At 38.3% G+C, this 22,022-nt stretch overlaps 2 protein-coding genes across 2 annotated transcripts; both read left to right on the forward strand.

The window, feature by feature from the left end:
• The first annotated feature begins 254 nt into the window (after positions 1-254).
• ywhaqb (tyrosine 3-monooxygenase/tryptophan 5-monooxygenase activation protein, theta polypeptide b) lies at positions 255-8,317 on the forward strand. Its single transcript, XM_027014051.2, has 6 exons — positions 255-434; positions 2,423-2,872; positions 5,525-5,648; positions 6,061-6,224; positions 6,300-6,395; positions 6,794-8,317. Exons 2-6 carry the CDS (start codon positions 2,579-2,581, stop codon positions 6,851-6,853), a joined length of 738 nt encoding a protein of 245 aa, XP_026869852.1. The 5' UTR covers positions 255-434; positions 2,423-2,578; the 3' UTR covers positions 6,854-8,317.
• Positions 8,318-10,101: 1,784 nt separating this feature from the next.
• gcfc2 (GC-rich sequence DNA-binding factor 2) lies at positions 10,102-20,350 on the forward strand. Its single transcript, XM_027014050.2, has 18 exons — positions 10,102-10,457; positions 10,589-10,693; positions 10,787-10,912; positions 10,999-11,238; positions 11,424-11,515; positions 11,614-11,723; positions 12,520-12,703; positions 12,929-13,052; positions 13,248-13,308; positions 13,461-13,546; positions 13,753-13,952; positions 14,053-14,197; positions 15,990-16,111; positions 16,696-16,772; positions 17,137-17,203; positions 17,850-17,996; positions 18,099-18,238; positions 18,430-20,350. The coding sequence occupies exons 1-18, from the start codon at positions 10,145-10,147 to the stop codon at positions 18,545-18,547; spliced, it is 2,457 nt and encodes an 818-aa protein (XP_026869851.2). The 5' UTR covers positions 10,102-10,144; the 3' UTR covers positions 18,548-20,350.
• Positions 20,351-22,022: the final 1,672 nt, after the last annotated feature.

Consider the following 22,022-nt stretch of genomic DNA (forward strand, 5'->3'; position numbering starts at 1 on the left):
CCTCACAGGTAAATCCAGCTTCATTTCAAATATTAAATGATAAAGGTCTTAGAAAGAAGAGTATTTCGACCCAATCTGGTGGCTTCGGGATGCTGATGATGCTGGAGAGAAGAGGAGGGGGATCACCATAGCAATAGTGACGTCTTTTCCCTTGCTGTAATTGGAGGAAACCCCGTGCCCATAGTCGCAGCCTTCGGGCCAATCGAACTTGAGTCCTAGTATCCACCCCCACACCCCGCGCTAAATATCTACTGGACAATATTTTGAACAATAGCGAGTAAAAGGGTGGGAATCTTGGTCTTGATTGGGGAAGATGTTAGGTATCGCGACGTCCTACAGTAGCATTTTCGGTTGATGCTGACTTGCATTTTTTTTTTAATCCATCCAGGTCTGAAAAGGATCAATCCGGTGGTGCCGATATCATCACTTCCGAGGTTTGGTTTCTATTAATCGTGTTCTATAGCTAAGAATCCTCTAAATAATTCATATGTTATTATATATATGGGTTTTTAATAGGTATAATAGCTAGATTAGCTAGCTAATTTAGCATGAAACATCATCATAGGGCGGTTGTTAGTAAGATAGGTTAGGTTAGCTATCTTACATGGGTGGTTAACAATGAAATTGAAAGCCTCCTGTCGACCACACGATATTGCTAACAAGACCATCAGTGTGTTACAATGTTTGTTACATTGTTTATTGTTCATGAGTAAAGTGATTGCCGTTAATGTTACTTAGCTAAAGTAAGTAAACTTATGGTAACCAAATAGCTAGATGGCACTTGATGTGTCTAGTTACCTAACCTAGCTGACTGATTAGCTTATTAGATAACTAGGTTAGTTAACTTATTAGCTATCTAATTATCTATGCAAACCAGCCAGTGAGGGATCTTTCAAGACAATCATTGTAGCTAACCTAGGTTAGCTAACTAGCAAGCTATCTGCTTGCTGTCGAAGTCCACTGGCTAGCTAGCAGCTAGTTAGTTCAAAACAATAGCTAACGTTAGCTAGGTAGAAAGGCTATGCAGGACAAATAGCTAGCTAGCTAACGTGTTTAACATTTAGAAAATGACGAAAAATGGATTATAATATCTTAAGATAAGAACCACGAAACCTATTTGTTTGACAGGAGACTCGTACCGTTGGAGATCGTAAACTAGACAATTAACATTTTATGTGCTGTGTAAAAAAACCATGAAATTGCTGTCTATCCAGGGTATTAGGCGTTGTTGCGACGGCATCCGTAACGGGAGTGTAGCAGTCTGGGTTCATTATAGCTAACGCTAGCTAGCTAAAATTTCGATGGTTAAGAAGGTTGTATAGAAAGGTTCATATAAAGATATGAATCGATACGAACCTATCTGTTTTCAGTCATGAAGGGCAAAAATTTCGCCTAATCAAAATATGGGGGAATAAACAAGAAGTTGTGGTCTTGTAGCTTATCCAGTTTTTAAGGGATCCCTCTTCTACGGTGCACGTCACATACCTTTAATAAAATTTAGTGATGTTAATTTGTTACGTTAGTTGCTGTAGCAAAGCGGGCGAAAACATCATTCTTTTGACTGAAAAGTGTCATACTTTAATTTTGTGTATCTTGTACATTTCACACGACTTCAAATACCCATGCCTTATTCTCGATGTCTAGACGTTGCTTATCGTAGCGAACTATATATGTTGTACAGGAAATACCGAAATGGCTTTCTTGTTATTTAGAATGAGTAGTTGATAATTATAATAAAAATAAATCTTTCAGTGGTGGAATGATGTAAAAGAAGTGACTAGCTAACATGGCTCTGTTTTATCTATGTCGAAGCCTTTTTTTACTTGCTTCTAAGGTTACTTTTTGTGTGTGTTGGCGGTGGCAGGAGGTAGGTGTCTTGGCAAGTCTTCGATTTGTATCAACGGTTCCACATTTAAGCCCGTAAGATGTAAGCAACTGTCATTCTAGCTCTTGGACGTACTAGAAGCAGTTTAATTCTGACCTAAACCCAAGCACTGCACAATAATTTGGCTATTAAGTTCAGGTTTGTAAGATTATGGAGCTGACTGAGTTGAATTGCAGGGCAGTGTAGCATCTCCTGGTTCAGAGTTGTTCATCCAGGATTAGATATACTTGGTTTACTTTGTGATACTGATGCTTTTATCCTGCTTTACGCTGCAAGGAAGGGACCATACAGTGCTTCTTAGCCTAACCATCTCAGTCGACAGTGGCTGCTAATTGGTTTTCTCTGTATGTGTTGACATTTAAGTCTTTTTGTGCATTTACTGAGATGTGATGTGAGAAAAATATCCATTGTGTGGTGTAGGGTTGAGTATAATGTTGATTGAAACATGCTCTGGGTTTTAACCCAAAAGGTACACAATTAAACCTGTTGTGATTTCGCTGAACCTCAGAGTAACTAACTTCTTTCTTAAATCTTCAGCTCCTTTGAAGACTAAGGAGGAACTCTGTCCACTCCCATCATTTGATTAATCAACTGTTAGATTACTTTGACGCTCCCAAGCGTTTGTTAGGCTTTTGTGGCCCAAAGACTTCTGTTGCAAAAAGCATACACAAAAACAAAGAACACAAACACAGGATGGATAGAACAGAGCTTATTCAGAAGGCCAAGCTGGCAGAGCAAGCTGAGCGTTATGATGACATGGCTGCAGCCATGAAAGAAGTTACCGAGGCCGGCACCGAACTGTCGAACGAGGAGAGGAACCTACTGTCCGTTGCCTATAAGAATGTGGTGGGTGCTCGAAGATCAGCCTGGAGGGTCATATCCAGCATTGAGCAGAAGACCGATGGAAATGATAAGAAGCTTCAGATGGTAAAAGAGTATCGGGAGAAAGTGGAGTCTGAACTCAAAGAAATTTGCCATGATGTACTGGTAAGCAAAGTGTGTGTGTGTGTGTGTGAGTAATTTTAAATTATTCTGTCCTCTTAGTAAATCTTTGGATGACCAATTTTCTGAATTGGGGTGAGTGAAGTGATCTCTCTGGTGACAGTGGTAGGCCTTTACAGTGGTGTTATGTGGCTAGTGTTTGAAGATGCTCAGCACTTCTGTATCTCTTTGCCCTGCTTACGTGAGTGAGTGTGTGTGTGTGACAAAAGAAGTGTCCTCATTTTTGTGAGGTAAGAGCAGCCCAGTTTTTGCCACTCACTTGAGAGTAATGTCTAATTTAAGCAGAGCTTGTCCTTTCTTGTCTTGGAGTCATTTAGCTGCATTGTAACATCTGTCATATTTAGTGTCATGGGCCTATTTAACAAGATTCAGTTGAGAAAATCGGGTCAATGCTAGCAAAAATAAACATTGCAAAAAAAGAACCTTCGTTCTCAAGGTGCACACTTTTTTCTAAAGGCTATAGGACTAATATTGTTAATATTCATTTGTGAATGAGGGAGATCAAGTGGCATGTTCCAGAGTTCTTGAATGTAATTCTATTTTAGAAGTAGAGTTGCCATATATTAGACTGTGTGAAACACCATTGTTTTTTAAAAATCTGTTAAGCAGTTGTAAATAACAGTAATCTGTAAATGGCTAAAGTGTTGTTTTTTTTGGGGGGGGGGGGTTGTGCTTATGGGTTTTGTGGGTGTGTTCAGGGGAAATGTATGTCAGATTAAGTATGATACCATGTGAATGTTAAACACTGGTTCAAAAGACTGGACTGATTTGAATTATTGAACTAGAGTGCACATGGCTCTACAGAATCAAAGCTGGTAGATCTAGTGCATGACTCACCAGGATCACTGTAACAATTAAGTAACGTATTATTCAGAAGATGGAAGTGAACTGCTTAGAGTTTTGTCGGTAGTCTGGTTATGTCTCTTGAACATGCCACAAGAGAGTCCATTGTGTAGATTGGAATGTTGCATGTGGTTTACCCTTTCCAGTGACCTCATCCACTTCAGAGGAACTGGACTAACACTGGCCATTCCTCCTCATGCCTTTGGTTGAGGACGGCGAGGTCACTGCTTTCTGAGGCCTGCAGGGTGTGTCCCTGACTCGCCCTTAGTGTTTGCTCTGGGAGAAGGCCAGTCCACACCCTCCTAATGTTCAGACAGCCTGCCACATGTCTTCACCCCTCCCTCACCCACTAAGTGCTGCCTGAGTAAAGCCTTTGCAGAATGTTCCAATGCTCCATGGTAGACATTGGTGCATATTGACAGCTGACTGGTGTCAGCAACCAGCATTTAAATACAGTTTATAAGAGCTGATCCCCTGGAGGGCCATCTTGCCAAGTTGCAGGAGCTGGTCTAGAGCCCCAGATCTTAAGGATCCCAACCAAATTCTGAGTCTCTGATACTGAATTACTGAGTATGGTGAAGCTGAAGCAGTCAGCAATAAAATGTACCTTCCTACACCTGACTGAGACAGACAGCCTTACAAAAAGGGTTTCCACTGAAACCAGCTAATGAGACAGTAAAGAGGCACTACTCTCCAAACCAGTGTGTGACCATAGCAGTTAGAGTCCAGTTTGAGATTCTGAGCTGGTGGCCAGAGATGTGAGCAGTTCCCTGAGCATTGCTGCTGTTCCTCTCTGGGCCACGGCTACCCGTGACTGCCATCTCTGTCCGCCCACTATCCTATGAATGCAAAGAATGAAGGAAGACTCGTGGCAAGCCTCCTGGACTCCACTGTGCAAAACAAGCATGATGGAACAGGTCTAAATATATTCCCCACCCCACCCCGAGGACTTGTCTGTGTGTTTTGACACTTGGCTCTTGCGTGTTGCTAACAGTGAATATATTGTTAATGGATTTTTTTTCCACAGTGTCTGCAGGGTACGTGATGGGGCAGCTTATTACATGCAGGTTACTTCGGTGCATTTACTAATTTTCCTGTCCCCTAAGTAGTGAAAGAACACGGTCACGGTGCAAAAACAGCAGCTTTTAAACCACTGTTACATATGAGATTAACAGACAGCCCAAGGCTAAGACAGACTGGCATGGTCGCTAATGCAAGTCTGAGCAGTAAACCTGCCCCCCAATGCCTTCAGTGGGAATGTTTAGCACTAAATGAGAATATAGAGCACTGCTGATGAAGAGATGCACAAAAAACAGCTTAGCAAAATGCAACATCTACCCTCCTAAATAATGTCTCCTTGTTCATATACCCCCATCTGCAAACCTTGTGGAAAGGTTTGCAATTTATTGCCAATAAATTAAATTGTTGCATAATTTCATTTTTGAAGCGTGCACAGAAAGTCCAACACTAGCACAGACATGTTATACACACACTTCCTGAATGAGGAATATACCAAACCCTGGCAATGTATGTTTGAGCACTGAAGCTGGCCTGAAGCCAGTTTGCATGGTCTTTGCAAAGGGCCAGAAGGATGAAGTGCTTCTAGATCTGGGACAGAAGCTGGGTCACAGCCAGGGTGGGTGGAGGTGGTGCTGTTTGGCCACAGCATAAGACAATTGTAGTGTTATGTGCGTCTGCAAAACACTCATTTGTGTGTCATTTCAATTAAGGCTTTCTACTAGACATGTTGGCATAGTAGAAATGTAATTGAATCTTTTGTATCTCTCCCTGTAGGAGCTGTTGAGCAAATATTTAATTGAAAATTCCTCAAACTCTGAAAGCAAGGTCTTTTACCTGAAGATGAAGGGAGACTACTACAGATACCTTGCTGAAGTGGCAGCTGGAGATGACAGGAAAAGTAAGACACCTTTTTTTTTGTACTTGAGCTGCAGGGTATGTGTATGTACTGCAGGGGATCTACAGGACTGTAGACTGAGTGTTGAACCAAGTACAGCTCTTTAAAACTAACTTTAGGAGTGAAAGGTCATCTTCTGGCTTAGAAGCAGATGGCTTTAAATTTTCTCTTTTTTTTTTTTTTTTTGTGTGTGCCTCCCTGCAGTCCCTACCTTTTGGATTAATTGGCTCCAGAACATTTTAAGGGAACATTTGTGGAATAGTGGCTTGAAGTGTGCTGTAGTCTGACTGTTTGTTTTCTCCCAATTGGTAGTTTTGTCTTTATCGTCATAATATTAATCCACTGTATTGAAGGCTATGAATGACTTTTTTTTTTTTTTTCTTTTTTTTTCCCTCCTCCTCTCTTCCTCCTCCAGCCACTATAGACAACTCTGAGCATGCCTACCAGGAAGCGTTTGATATCAGCAAGACTGAGATGCAGCCAACACACCCCATCCGCCTAGGCCTGGCCCTCAACTTCTCTGTCTTCTTCTATGAGATCCTCAACTCCCCAGAAAAGGCCTGCTCCCTTGCCAAGCAGGTATGCACAGCCCAGCAGTAGGTTTCTGTCTTGCATCTGTCAAGAGGCTTTACATTAGATGTGGTTTGCATGCAGGCATTTGATGAAGCCATTGCAGAGCTTGATACACTGAATGAAGAGTCTTACAAAGACAGCACCCTTATCATGCAGCTGTTAAGAGACAACCTTACAGTAAGTAAACCCTTCTCCCAGTACAAAAGTTTCCCTGTTACTTTGTACATGTAATAATCATTCAGAATTTACTGATTTGTAAAAAAATAAATAAATAAAATGTTAAATTCTAAGGGTTGGTTGATGCATCCCTGACCTTTGTAAAAACAGTTGCTGCGTATTAACTCATACAAACAACCTTTCCTTATCATGAAACTGGTAGTTTTGTAGCTGTCACTTGTGAGAGTAGGGACCAGGCTTTGACAATCAGTTGATTTTTATTTAAGGTCATTTGTCTTCTCAATCTCTGGTTTGTGTTTTTGTCAAGAATGTAAAAGTCAAATATATCCCTGAGTTGAATTAAAATGTGCTCCAATCTTTGCAACCAGTTGACTGATGCCTTTCTTTCCTTCCCATAGTTATGGACGTCTGACAATGCAGCGGATGAGGGAGAGTGTGGTGAAGGTGGAGAAAACTAAAGCGCTTTCGGTGGGGGGAGGGGGGGGGATGTTGGGGACATTGGGACGAAATCTTTTTACACATCTCCATTCTTTATTGCCCTGCCTTTTAAAATTCTCCTAGTAAAGTAAAATCATTATTCAAAAACTGTTTATGGAAACAAAGTCCAATTATTTAGTCTTTTGTCAGTGCAGCTTTTGAATGAAAAAGATGTTAATTGATAAGGAAGAATCTCCACTTTTTGGCTTGTGTTCATCATGGCCTTCTGTTATGTGCTGTCTCTGCTGTAGAAAAGTATTATTAGCTTCATTTTATACCAAAATAATCTTTCTTTAGTTTAAAAAAAAAGATGATGATGAATGAAAAATTAAGGAAATGCATTTTGTTAGATATTTTTCCCAGTTCATATCTTTAATTCTTGTTGCGGGAATATTTAAATATTAGATGAGAGTTCTCACCTACTGTATTCAGCCACCACCATGTCTGTTGCACCTCAGTGCTGCCATAATTTCTGGGTCATGCCATTGAAGAGATGGTCCTCTTGATTTAAAATGCTCTTAATGTGGAAGCAGAAGAACCCAAAAGTAAGTAATATTGAGAGTTGGGATTTAAACCCCTAGGTTTTAGGAGGACAAACGTGTAGTTTGTGGATGCCATCAGATGTGTTTTCCTCAGTGTTTGATAAAAATATTTACTCAGTCATTTTCATAATGCCATTAATGTTGCCATGGTATCTTGTCAGTTCATAATGGGGAGGACTTGAAAGCTAAAATTTAGAACTTAAAGTAGAATATTGAGGAAATGTATAACGATTGTTTGTAGTAATACTACTACCATTGACGGAACTCTTTGTCTCAAACTGGTGACACAGTTTCACAGTACTTGGGAATCAGTGTTCAGCAGGGCATAATGTCACATTTAAATAGAACTGAATTTTATAGTTTAATCTTGCTTATTTAGTGTATGTGAAAAAGTGTGATCTCTTTATTGGTATCTCTACAACTCTTCACTACTGGACATGCTGTTGCACAGGATGTTTTTATTTTTTGCTTTTATAGCTGTTCAAATTGAAAGCTAACATCCCCTGTGTTAGGGAAGACATGTTTCATCAAAAACATGAATCGGAGAGAAAGAAGAAACTAGTTTGGCACTTAAGAAATTAATATGTGGAAGTTGAATGAGGTAATATCCATGCATGTCCTTGTCAATGAACGCTAGAATGGGAATCGGCATACATGCCGAGAGCAAGTTCTGGGGGTTTTTTTTTTTTTGGTTTTTTTTGTTTTGTTTTGTTTTGTTTGTTTTTTTTTCCCTTTGCAGAATTGTGCACATGTGAGGGTGTGGTTGTCCAGTGAGATCAGAGTAAATTTTGGACCACTATTGTGTTTTGCTAATCAATTGTAGTCTCCAAAAGCCTTGTGGATGTTTTATTCCCTGTGTAACACTTATGTAACATGAATAAAAATTACATTTTATAAACCAAACTTTTGTTTGAAGCTGCAGGAGGGGGGTTCTGTTCCTAATAATTCCCAAATGAATTTATATATGCGAGTTAATATTTTGGTCATGGTCAGCATTCTATTTATTGAATTCTGTCAGTATGTGCTTTATTTGTCCCTTCATCTCCCCCTGGTGAGTGTCTAGTATACCTAGTAAAGGAAAAATAGTGAGAGGAATGAGTATTAAAAACACCTTGCCTTGCACCTGCATTCATTTTCCACTTTGAGGTACATCTCCCATATTTTATATGTATACAATTTCAGACTGTTTCCATGCACAATTTGTCAGCAAATGGTGGTGGGGTGAAATTCGTATTATTGAAATTTGAAATCTGGTGGCTGTAATTTGATTGCAAGTGGTAATGGCACATTATTTTGAAATTGAATATGTTAAACCTCTTACAGTTCCTCCTCCATTCTCAAAAGATGTATTAAAGTTTAATCTCTTTTTCTCTGGTTGCCAAAGCATCTGTATATTGATCGTACTGATTAAAACATACTTGTATCTTATGTGCGATAATGCTGTAATGTCAACCTGTAAGCCTAATTTACAGACCTTGGAATGTTCAAAGCCTGTACGTCATTCTGTCTATTAACCATACTTATAGAAGTATGCACATTAACCACTATGTTATGTGACAGGCTCTCAGTGACAGACTACTTTTTTTTCCTTCTTTTTTTTTTTTTCTAACTGCATTATATTGCAGCTGTAACCCCTGGGGGGGATTTTAAAACCTTTTTTAAAATGGTGATTACTAGCAGGATTTCATTGCAATTTACAACGTGACTTTTGAATATGAAGAACTTTGTTCTCACCGATGCTAATACATTATAACTATTGATAATTACACCGGTGGAGCCTACCTATGTGACAGGACTGTAGGGATTGGACATTCTGGGGTAAAGGGCTTTCTTGGCAATGCTGGACTGCTGGGGAAGGTACGTGTTGAAAATGGCCAACGTTTACACATCTGAGTTGTTCATAAGTTGGTTGTTCAGAGAAAGTAAAGGAGCTTGTGAGAGGTTTTATTTTGTGACAATGCTGGTTGGCACTGTAGGGAGCCAGTATTCCAAAATTAATTGAGAATTAATGGGTCAAAGAGTAATACAAAAATAACAGAAAACCAATCAGATTGCTGCTTTAATATAATGGTATTTTGAACTCGTTTACAGATACATTTAAATAGGTCATCAGTAATCTAACAGAATACATTTTTAATGTAACCCTCCCAGCTCTGCTGGTTTGAGTATATTGGGTGTTGAGTTTTTACGTCAGTGTAAATGTCAATTACATATTAGTCACTCCTGTGTGAAGAGGTGTCTGCCAAATAATCCAGTTGACAGCAATTCTGTGTTGAATTCCAGTGTTGAAAAGTGGAAGGATACCTAGCACAAAGTATGCATGTCAACAGATGAGATGTAATTACTAACTATACGACCACTAGGTATTTCTAATAAAGTGGTTGTTGAGTGTTGTTTATTGACATTCAGATGTGATAGCAGACAAAGTATTGTACTGAAACTGATGGGAGTGTAGGTTGATAAAAAATAATCCAAGATCCTACCAAAATTTATATGTCCTTTTTTGAACCAATTTATACCTCTCACAATTAATTGGTTTGTATGAAACTAAAGTAAATTCATATACCACAGTCCCTTAAATTAAATATAAATAACCAGATGTGTGCCAATAGGAGGTGAGAGTACTTTTATTTTGAAGTTGAAATTTCGCGTCTTAACTCGGAAGTGGAAACACATTGTTTTCGCGTTCGAATTTGTAGCTAGCTGTCTAGCGTTAACCTATCTTGAAGAATGTTTAACAAAAAAGTAAGGAGAAATTTTAGACAAAGAAAAGATGAATCCAGTGAAGAAGATGAAAACGAAAACGGATATGGCGGAAGGAACGAAACAGACACTTCGGTCGACAGCTCAAAGCAATCATATGAACCCCGAAGAGGGATTTCATGTAGCTCTAAACCAAATGCAACACCGCCACGCCAAGATGTTAAGTCGGATTCTAGTGGTGCAGAAGACCCAAAGGAACCTACCACTTGCAAATTTCAAGCAAAACGTAGTAAAGTATCGTCCAAGTGTAATACCCTCAGTTTTCTCAATGAGAAAGATGGTGAGTATAAGCCTCTTCTGGCTTTCAAATTGAAATCTATAGATAGAAACTGTTGGCTATAGGCGGAGATTTATCTCTTAGTCACAGTTGTAATTTTATGTATATCCACATATGCAACCTTTCCTTTACAGGTACTGAGGAATGCGATTTCAAATTGAAAAGGTCTAGCAACAAAGCTGTGGTTTTCCAGGCTCGCAAAAAAGAAGAATCGCCCGTCAAGTTGACACGTTCACAAGGTACTGCATATTAAAGCCAGTAACCGAAGTTGGCATATATACAGAAGTCGCCTTTTTGCTTTCTTTATGTATAATGTACAATCACCTTTTTAGGTGCAAAAGAAGTTGCTTTTACTGAACACTCTAATAGCAGTGTTGGTAGTTCTGCTGAGGACATGCACCCAGACAGTGACAGTGAAACAAGCTCTACAACTCCAAGCTCTTTCAAATCTCAGACAGGTAAACTGAATCCAATACCACTGGTGCGTTGGGTGTTGAACCGTAGATAAATTAAATAGCTTATCATGGCATGTCCTCCTATGCAGATAACATCCCCGATGCCAAGATAATCCATGCAGCTAAAGAGCAGAGGAGGAGAGCCAGGGCCCAGAGAGATTACATCCCATTGGAAGGGGACGAGAAAAGCACCCTGGACACTGGAGATGGAGAAGAGGACCAGAGTGATCTTGAATGTGACAGCCATGATGAGTCAGATGATAATGAGCGTAGAATTCAGTTTGCACCCAAACCCAAAACACTACGAGAGCAAATGGCTGAGGAAATTGGTAATTCTACACCCTCACTACCTTCACAACTCAAAAGATACAGGCCTAAGCATCCAGTGTTTTCAGGTGTTCTGTCATAGCTAATTGCTACATGAATTAGATTTATAAGGGATTCTGGGATTTATAAAGATTTCTTAATATCTGTGTTATTAGCTGTCCCATTCAGTGCTTAAGTTTCTCTATAGGTGGGAATGAGGATGATTGCTCTGATAGGCAGGAGGAGGACCAACATCTCTGGGAAGAACAGCAAATAGGGAAAGGAATTAAAAGACACCAGGTGAAAGATGACATTTTTAATATATAACTAAGTTATTAAAAAAAAAAATAAAGAACTGAAGGGCAGATATGTTTTATTGCCTTCATTTTCGTCTTCAGATGCAAAGCAGAGGTGATTTCAAGCCTCTCAGGCAAAAGAAAATGCTTGATATCCCTGAGACACTCCCACCAATCAGCATTGATATCATAAAGAAGAGAATTATTGGAAAGTAAGTCTTTTAAATACTATCTTGACCATATAATATTAGATTAGATTACGTTTAATTCTGTCATTAGCTACAACTACAAGGCGGTTAGCATCTAACTAGAAGTGCAAACAGCAATGTATATAGTGTAAATAGGAATGGCAAGAATAACAGTACATAATGTAGAAATGGCAATAACGTGCATAGCAAATCTACAACACAAGATGAAAATGAATGAATGACCAGTGTCATAAATGAATGGAGTCAATGATACTACATTGAAAGGCTGTGCAGGCTGTATATAGATAATTAAACATGCATAGAGGAATTCATTGGTTGAAAGGCAGAGGATAACATTGTGGCAGAGGAAAAACCCTCCTTTGTTGTTTAGTTATTAAATGTGTACATTTTCCATGAACTGCTCTTCAGATTATTTCATAACTGTCAGTAAAAAAAACAAACAAAAAAAAAAACATTTCCCAATGAGTGAATAATGACTCACTGGCATGATTTTTTTTTTTTTTTTGGTTCTTAAAAACTAAGTCCTTCAAAAAGTAGAACATGCTTATTAATCATACTTACAATCATAAGTGAATTCTAAACTTGCTTAGCTGACATGGTGTTTTGTCATTTCTTGGTTAAGGTCTAACCATGAGCAACATGTTTGCATATTTCACAAGCCAGAGAAAGACATTACTATATTATGAGGGTGTGGAGGAAGAAATAATGTAGAATTTCACACAGAAATTTAGCATTCTGGATTGTTCTACTGCAGATAGACAATATCCAAATATTTCTATATTTCTTTGTACTTGTCTAGGTTGGAATCTCTAAAGGAGGTCCACAGGGCACGGGAGGCTGAACTCAGGAAGATGCAGCTGGACATAGAGGGTGCCCAAAGCTGCCTAGCCAGCCTAGAGAACCACAGAGCTGACCAGCAGCTGCACTTCTACCGCCACATGAGGGTCTTCTCCCAGAACCTGCTGGAGTGTTTGACCGAGAAGGTCAGGAAAACCTCCTTGGTTTAGAATTCATCACTACTCCTTAGCTGACCTTCTATTGCTCCCAAGTGTTGAATATGTTTACATTCTTATGTAAATGTGACGTTCTTATCCAGATTTACACATATCAGTTTGACAGGATGTGTGAATAGATTTGTCATCAAACCTCCATCATGGCAAAATTATTGAATATTCAGTTAGCTCTTAACGCAACATGTCATTTCTCAGATGCCCTCCATAAACTCAGTGGAACTGGACATGCACGTTATGTATATTGACCAGGCAGAGGTGCTGTTGTCACAAAGGAGAGGAGAACTGCAAGAGGAGTCTACATGGCTCCAGCGGTTAACCTGTAGGTTGATGATTACATTACAAATCTGTTTCATGTAAAACAAACAAACAAAAAATCTTCTTAATGAGTTTTATAATGACTAATTAATTTGTCTGTTACTGAAGTTGCAAGTTAAAATTGGGAACATCAGTGCTTCTCATCTTACATTAGGAAATCACCCATGCAGTTGTCCTATCTATTTTTAATTTGTTGTAGATGGTGCTGATACCAACAGTAACAGGGGGGCACTGGGAAAGACTGAAACAGCTAAGGACAGGTAAGACAGGATTCAACATGGTAGAAAAAAGGTAGCTTGTTGAAAGCAGAAGTCAATACTGATTTGAAAGCATTTGCAAAACAGTATACTAGTATCTGGGCTTTGTACATATTCTCCTCTGAAATATTGGCCCATCTTTGATCATGTTCCAGTGAGGTCTTAGAGGAAGATAGTGGAAGTGTCCCACCTGACTGGGAACCAGCAGCAGAGCAGGAGGCTCAGTTGCAGCACAAAAGAGGTAAGACGTTTTAATGCATTTCCTCACGCTGCAAGATCATCTAATAATATTCTGGATTCCACACATGTAGTGTGGGAAGTTGATCATGTCTACTGAGAGGAAGATTACACAATACCTTATATTCAGGTCATGAAATTTATGTAAAAATAAAACCCGTTGTTGTATCCCAACAAATACAAACATCACATCTTTTTACTATTCCCCAGCTGACATATTGAAGAGATCTCAGGAAATTTTTGCTGATGTTCAGGAGGACTTCTCTGATGTACAGAAAATCCTAAACCGGTTTGAAGAGTGGCGTTATTCCTTTCCAGAGTCCTACACCAGTGCCTACATTAGTCTGTGCCTTCCCAAACTACTAGCACCTCTGATACGACACCAGCTTATTGGCTGGAATCCTCTCAAAGTATGTTGCATGCAGAATTCATTTGAAAACTAAGCGATATTTTATTGAATATTTTTTCCCATTGCTGTTTGTTGGATATGTGGATTCTGAAAATTTCTAGGTAGAGGGTGAAGATTTTGAGGCGCTGCCATGGTACTCTGCTGTGGAGAAGTTCTGTCACGGACAAGGCTATGAAGAGTCTGACAATGCTGATCAGAAGACATTGCCAGCTATCATAGAAAAGACCGTCCTTCCCAAAGTCCAAGGTGAACACCTCATTTCTCATTTAGGTATAAGAGAAGTTCTAATTGTGATGAAATATTTTTACAGTCATGTCCAAAAGTTTTGAACTGACACAAATTTTGGTTTTCACAAGGTTTGCATTTTCAGTTTTAATGGCGGCAATTTACATTAACTCTAGTTTGTGAAGAGTGATCAGATTCCTTAATCACCACAAACCCATTTCTACTGCATTTCAGTCCTGCCACAAAATAACCTGCTAACATAATTTCAGTGATCTTCTTGTTAGCTCAGGAGAAAGTGTTAATTAGAACAAGGAAGCTCCTATCATTCTGTCATGCTGACTGAATTAGAAGAGCAGACAGGTTGCTTTAAAAGGGGGTGGTGCTTGAAATCATTGTCTCCTTGGAGGTAAGCATGGTTAACAGAAGAAAACGTGCAGTCATCATTGCTTTGCATCAGTAGGGCTTCACAGGCAAGGATCTTGTTGCTTCTAAGATTATAATTAAATCAACCATTTATCGGATCATCAAGAACTTCAAGGAGAGAGGTTGCGGTGAAGAAGCCTTCAGGTTGCCCAAGAAAGTCCAGCAAGTGCCAGGACCATCTCCTAAAGAGGATTCAGCTCCAAGAGGTTGCTCAGTAATGGCAGCAGGCAGATGACACTGCATCTGCACGCACAGAGAGGGGAAGGCTTTTGGAGGATGGCCTGGTGTCAAGAAGGGCAGCAAAGAAGCCACTTCTCTCCAAGAAAAACATCAAAGACAGAATGCACTTTACCTGCAGAGGCCTGGGGTAAAGTTATTTTTTTCTTTCTCTTCAGACTGTTTGGCTAAGCTGGAAAAATGATTGTCCAGAGAAGAAAAGGTAAGTGCTACCTGTATCATGCCAACAGTAAAGCATCCTGAGACTATTCATCTGTGGGGTTGCTTCTTATCCAAGGGAGTGGGCACACACTCAACTTTGGCTAAGAACAGTGAAATGAATAAGAAATGGTATCCTCCAAAAGCAATTTCTCCCAATGACCCAGGAGCAATTTGGTGAACACTGCTTTTTTTCAGCATGATGGAGCACCATGTCACAAGGCAAAAGTAATGGCTCAGTGAACAAAACATTGAAATTTTGGGTCCATATCCAGTAAAACTCCCCAGATCTCAATCCCTTTGAGAACCTGTGGTCAATCCTCAAAAAGATGATGAACAAACATAGAAACTGTGATCAACTCCAAGCACTGATTTAGGCAAAAATGGGGTGCCATCAGACAGGATTTGGCCCAGAAGCTGATATCCAGCATGTGAATGGCAGAAGACTTGAAAAAGAAGGGTCAACACTGTAAATATCGAGTCTTTCTAAAATTTGTCAATAAATGTATTTGTCAATAAAAGTGAAAAAAAACCTATGAAATACTTATAATTGTTCTTCAGTATACCTTAGAAACATCACACAAAAAGATGTAAAAACACTGAAGCCGCAGACTTTATGAAAACCAAAATTTGTCTCAAAACCTTTTGGCCATGACTGTACATAACACATTTGAGCTTAATTGTGAAATTCCATTATTAATTTGTATTTGTGTGCATCAGTTGTTATATTCCTTTAAAACATTTATATAAATATATTAATTGATCAGAAAGTGATATACCTAGTTTAAAATGAATCTAGCAGGTCAATTGCATTCTATATGACTGAATATACAGAGATCATCATATTGGCTACTGTTATACAACTGTTTGCATAATTCTTAATTACTTTTAAATTCATTATTATTTAATTATTTCTTAATTCTTAATCCAGTACTTTCCTTAATATGTTCCATAGGGTTTGTGGAGCTAGTGTGGGACCCCATGTCTTTGCAACAGTCTCAGTGTCTCACATCACTTTGTAACAGGATACAGGAGGATTACTCTGTTTTTGATGGTGAACAAAGCAAGCCAGTCAAGGTATTTTTCTGCAGTAAATAAATTAAATGGGCAGTATGGTGGCTTGGTGATTACCACAGTTGCATTGGTGTCTCTGGTTTGAGTCTATCTGGTGTGGGTTTCCTTTGGGGTCTCTGGTTTCCTCCCACACTCCAAAAAAACATAGAGGTTTGGTGAATGCTATCCCACATAAATTGTCCTGGTGTGTGGATTGTTTGTCTGTTTGCCTAAAGTTGTGTGTGTGTGTGTGTGTGTGTGTGTGTGTGTGTGTGTGTGTGTGTGTGTTTCTGTGTGTGTGTTTGAATGATTGTGTCTGCATGCTCAGTGGTGGATGGTGCTCTATTCTGGGTGTTGTCCTCTCTCCCCTCCCTGCACCTGATTCAATCCTCCAGGAGGCTGAGTTTTCCAGTTGAGAGTGTGCTTTGAGGTTTCCGGTTTTGAGTTTTGCTTTTCACTGGCGTGTAACTGGACATAAAAGCTGTGTGTGTTAATTGTAAAGTGATCTTGGTTTCCTTGAAAGGTGCTATATAAATATAAGTTCATAAATGGCTTTCAGTGGAAAATTAAATGTGGTTTGTTTGAGATGTTTTACGATATCCCTTCAGGCTTTTATGGAGGCTGTTGTCCATAAACTGAGGAATGCTGTGGATAATGATGTCTTCATCCCACTTTACCCAAAAATGTAAGGATGCAAGTGGCCATTTGTTATTTTGTTTGTTTTTTTCTGAAGTATTGCGTTATTCAAACACTAATGTTTACTAGAAATAACATTGTATCAGAATTAAAATAGATATTAAGTTGTTACTGGTTTGTTGTATGTGTAATAGAGGGGGAAGAAGTTTAGATTTTGAAATTCACATGATGAATTTACTTAAGGATGAAAGTATAATCATGTGATCCTAGGAGTTCACTTGTGTAGTACGTGTATTATAACCTACAGTAGAAGATATGTGAGGCAAAAATCCACCATTGCTTGACTATCAGTCTTGTTTGTAGGACCTTTTTAACAGGTTTTCCCTTCTTTTTTCTGTTTTTGCATCTTTCAGCTATTTGGATGACAAGACTTCCCCACAATTCCAGTTTCAGAACCGACAGTTTTGGAGTGCTGTCAAGGTAATGAACTTTTTCTTCTGATATTCCGCTCAGACATGGAAACCCAAAAACCAATTGATCCCAATTCTGCTCTTAAAAGAACATAAATACCCATGAGACCTGCTAGAAGCATTCCTTATAGTCACCTTTGTGGATTTTGGGAAGCTTAGTTTCCTCACAAGCACTAGAAGCAGAGATAATATCAGGAGTGAATCTATAAGAATAATGTACAAGTTGAAGAGGAAGCTGACCTCAGGGAAGAGCAAAGAAACTATAAGACTAAAGTAATAAAAGAAATAGGTCATCTTGAAGTTGTTTGAGATGATTAGATATGTCAATTACTGGAAGCCATAAAAGGAGTCGCTAGCAATGGTTTTTTTTTTTTTGCAGCTGATGATTTACAAAGCAGTTGGGGCACATTTAGGTAAATGGGCAATGTGGCAGTTTTCAGAGCATAGTTAGCCTTTGGGCCATCTCAGATTTAATGCTTGCCTCAGATTCTAATATGTTTGGTGTGATTAGTTTGTCTTATTTTAGGTAGGAATGTGACAATAAGTTCATTTGGACTATGTTTTAAAACCTTTAAGTACCACTAAAGAAATCTGATAACATTAGTGCTCAGCTGCAAAAAATGTGAATTCCTCTAATAAATGTTCCTATTTTTCAGCTGCTTGGGAACATGGCATTATGGGATGGTTTGGTTGCTCAAGACAATCTGAAGGACCTGATGCTGGACAGACTTCTCAATCGCTACTTAATGATGACCCTTCTCAATGAGTCCAATCCAAAGCACATTATACAGAAATACAAGAAGGTAATGATGCTATGCGTATAAACAAAGTTAACAGCCATTGTATGCATATCTTTCTTGATAGTAATGACATAATCTATGGAATAACTCAGTATTTTTCAACAGGTGGCAGAGTGTTTTCCAAAAACATGGTTTCTGGAACTGAGTACTGGATCATCACTACCTCAGCTGCAAAATTTCAGCAAGCATCTTGTGCAGACAACACATGTATTATGTAAAGACAACAAGGACACCACCAGCTTAAGGTTATGTGAAAAAATTATTCTTTTATGTTTTTAAGTCAGTATTTCCTTGATTGATGTTCGAGTTTTTATTTTGCCTTTTTATTGCTGTTTTTAGCAATATAAAGTTTCTGAAGTGCATTACTTGAATGAAGTTAGCCGCTGCTGACATTGATTAGGTAGGCTTTAACTCTGGGGTCTCTTTTTATCTGCAGGCCTTTTTTATCTGATGTGATGATTCTTCTTTGGACAATCAAGGCATTTGAGAATATGAACATTGTAGCAGAAAGATACCATTGTCAGGATCTGCTGGGGTATATACATAAGGAATAGTTTGAATGATTGTTAAAAATGTTTTTATACTTAAGAAATAAATGAATTTTTAAATAATTTTAATCTCTATTTGAATTAAACTTTCAGTAAGTGAAAGAAGGTAATGTTTATTTTTAATTATATAATTAAATTTATTAGCCCACAGATTTGAATTACTATTTTACTTATCTAAACCTAAAAAAAAAAAACCTATTAGATTTTTAAGGTATCCATAATGACTGTGCTATACTTGCTGCCCCTGTAGAAACTACATTCTTGTTTCACATGAAAGAAAAACTATAGATTGAATTTCTTAGAATACAGGACCTTTTGCACTTGGTTTAAAAGAGCATGCCAAAAAAATCCTATCCACATTTTATGAATTATTTCATCAAGGGAGGGACTAATATTGTTTAACAAACATGAAGACAATTACATAAATAGATTTATGATTATGTACAGTATCATCTGCTGTGAGTGCTGAAATTTTTCCTCGTTTATCTCGGTATGTAGTTTAGTTAAGTGTTTTATTTCATTTTGTATTGCATTATTTATGTAATATTCCATCAATATGAGTGAATGGGTCTGAGCAGGTCCTGAGACAACTCCACAGAAAAGATGATTATTTTCTGTTCACAAACTGGGAAATTCTGAGTGAAAATTTCAAGAGAATAGTAAAAAGCAACTGACATAGCTTGTTGCTATAATAGAAGCTCCAGTGACATGAGGAATGGTTGCTAGCATATGAGGCTTTACTCCCCCATCAATAAGTTGCTGTTGCAGCTTGAAAGTTTGTAACATCAACTAGGGAAAGGCCAACTCTTGCACTAGACAACCTGATTAGGAAAAGCATATTCACACCTAGTTTAATAGTAGCACTGATGACGCCTAGGACAGTATACAAATTAGCTTAACATGTAGCATAAGAGTCTATAATCCTGAGCAGGGATGGGATAAGAAGAGCCAGGAAGCTGGCACTGTGACCAGCATGCCAGGATCGAAGGCACACTTCCAGTGTCTCCTATGTCTGGTACACCAGAATTTGTACCAGAACTCAGAGTGTGTGTGGCTTAATTTTAATGCTGGTATTGTGCTTAAAATGGCTCCTTGAAGCATTAATATATGACTAGGTTTGCCATGACAAGCTGTCACAAGAAAGGGGACCATGGCTGGAGGGCTAAGTGGAGCTGTTGTTGGAGTATGGTGTGCTAGTTTCTTACACAGGAGAAGCCTCTTGATGGACAGAAGGGACAGCCACAGCAACCAACTGAGACTGGTTCCTTTTAAATCCAGCTTCATGGAGTTCAACTATATCCATTTTATATAAATCTATCATTTCCAAGTATTATTGCACAAAGGCAGTAATTAAGAGATAGGAATAATGGTAAGATATAAGAAAAAACATGTTATAGATTGAAATCATAATATCCAATACCTTAAACACATTGATATCGAAACAGTTACAGTTAGTTATATTTACAGTTGGAAGAAGAGTCAAAAATTTTAAATGGGAAGCATTTTGTATGTTCTTTACACCATGGCACCAGTAGAAATGAATGTAGTTTAAATCACACCATGTTGAACTAGATATTGATGAATTAGCCTCTCTACATTTTGAAGCTTTTCCCTTGAGGATGTGGAAATGTTTATGTGTACAGATTTTATTTGTTATACTGAATTCTACACCTGGGTCTATGTTGGTGTTAGTTTTGATGATGTGACAGGGAGTATTTAAAGCAACACCTGTAAGATTTAACTTTGAATGACATTGAGGACAGCCTGAACCAATGAACCAAACATCTTACAATAAAGAAAAGCAAATTATTTAAACTGCATTAACCTGTCTTATTTGAGTGTGGAACCTGTGTGCTTGCTTTAAGATATAACATCTTCCTTTTAGCCTTTACCATAGAATGGATCTAATAATTCAAGCTTCAAAATGGGTGGTTGGTGAGGAATGTCTGAAGTCTGGACAGACTACCTCCATTTTGCATGGAGTACCCATTCCAACACTGTCTAAAGTGCCAGTTAAGATCTTAGGTCAATTATACAATGCAAACCTTAAGGAAATGAATCAAAACAAACAACTAAGGAAAGAAACTATCAAAGGTTTTGATAGACAAGTCTCTTCACATCTTTTTCTGACATGGGACCATAATAGGTCAGGAGCAATATGGTAGAGGCAGGATGATCACAAAACATGCAAAGCTATTTTGCATATCTTAACATCTATATAGAAGAATATCTTTGTTATAGATAAGCTGTGGGAGTTGCAGAGGTGAAACAAGGTCAGTAGATAGATGGGAACTTAGGTAAGCTTCCACTGATCTAGGAGGACCACATGGAAGCTTGTAGAATTAGTTTCATAATTAAGAGTACCATATGATGTTCTGTCCACTTCTAAAACCTTAAGACAATGGGTTAGTTACTCCAGGATAGAGGTCAAGACTGGATAATGCAAGCAGATGTGGACCAGAAACACTTTGTTCAACTCAAGCTTGTTACTAGTCTTAGGCCAGACCTGATCTTTGGTCATCTTCGCAGAGCCAGCTGCGACATCCAAAACTATAGTTAGGGAGGCCGATGAAAGGAAATACATGGCTCTTACTGTCTCCTGTTTTCACAGTCACCATTTAGCCTGAAACAAAGAAGGAAGATACCCACCTCATGATCCTAATGAAGTGATTATCCATGGTGAAGAACAGCACAACACTCATCCGAGTATTCGTTACAATTTAGACGGATTGTAACAGGAAGTCCTGTAAGATCAACTCTTCTACATAACTGGATTAGAATTATTTGTAGAATTTCTCTATTTATTATTCAGATTAAAAATACATTTGAAATTAAGTATTAATAGAAAGTTAATGTAAATCTCACTGTAAATCATTTCACATTGTATAAAAATATCAGAGAAGTAACACACACACACACACACACACACACACATCTGAGATTTTGTCCATTTTAAAATAAAAAAGGCACAGCACTATTTTCAAATATAAGTGTTGATAAAGTATACTGTTTTTATTTGAGATTTGCATGAAGAGTATACAGCATGTATGTGTATATACATATACATGTGTGTGTATACATGTGTGACAGATCTCCAGCTCCACAAAGTTGATCATTTCCTTGAGATGTGTCTCAAACTGAGAGTGGAGGTACACAACACTGAGATTATTTTCTATGCCTTCCAAGACTCTACTGTATAATACATCTTCCCATCCTACTCTGTGGTAATAAATTTACTGCATTTTCAGTTTTCAATGGGGGCTTGAAATTTCCAAGATCTGTGGTGGGATAAGATGGGATTTATGGATGGATCTTTTTATGTTTTCACTTCTACTTGACACTTCCATGGCTATCCAAAAAGTCAACAAAAGTTGCACCCACATTAGTCTTAATCTAATGAGTTTAATAAGACTTCATATCACTCTAGTGCTGGTAATTCCTTTCTGTATTTTAATATGCTCCTCTTCGCACTCTATGATCA

Source organism: Electrophorus electricus, chromosome 13 (assembly GCF_013358815.1).
Source record: "Electrophorus electricus isolate fEleEle1 chromosome 13, fEleEle1.pri, whole genome shotgun sequence".
Lineage (NCBI taxonomy): Eukaryota > Metazoa > Chordata > Actinopteri > Gymnotiformes > Gymnotidae > Electrophorus > Electrophorus electricus.

What these genes read in the sequence shown, in the direction of transcription:
- gcfc2 (XM_027014050.2), top strand. Translation starts at nt 10,145, where the DNA reads ATGTTTAACAAAAAAGTAAGGAGAAATTTTAGACAAAGAAAAGATGAA. An exon ending in CAAGTTGACACGTTCACAAG is followed by an intron (nt 10,694 to 10,786) that starts GTACTGCATATT and finishes TCACCTTTTTAG; the next exon opens with GTGCAAAAGAAGTTGCTTTT. An exon ending in ATGGCTCCAGCGGTTAACCT is followed by an intron (nt 13,053 to 13,247) that starts GTAGGTTGATGA and finishes AATTTGTTGTAG; the next exon opens with ATGGTGCTGATACCAACAGT.
- ywhaqb (XM_027014051.2), top strand. Translation starts at nt 2,579, where the DNA reads ATGGATAGAACAGAGCTTATTCAGAAGGCCAAGCTGGCAGAGCAAGCT. An exon ending in AGCTGGAGATGACAGGAAAA is followed by an intron (nt 5,649 to 6,060) that starts GTAAGACACCTT and finishes TTCCTCCTCCAG; the next exon opens with CCACTATAGACAACTCTGAG. An exon ending in CCTGCTCCCTTGCCAAGCAG is followed by an intron (nt 6,225 to 6,299) that starts GTATGCACAGCC and finishes GTTTGCATGCAG; the next exon opens with GCATTTGATGAAGCCATTGC.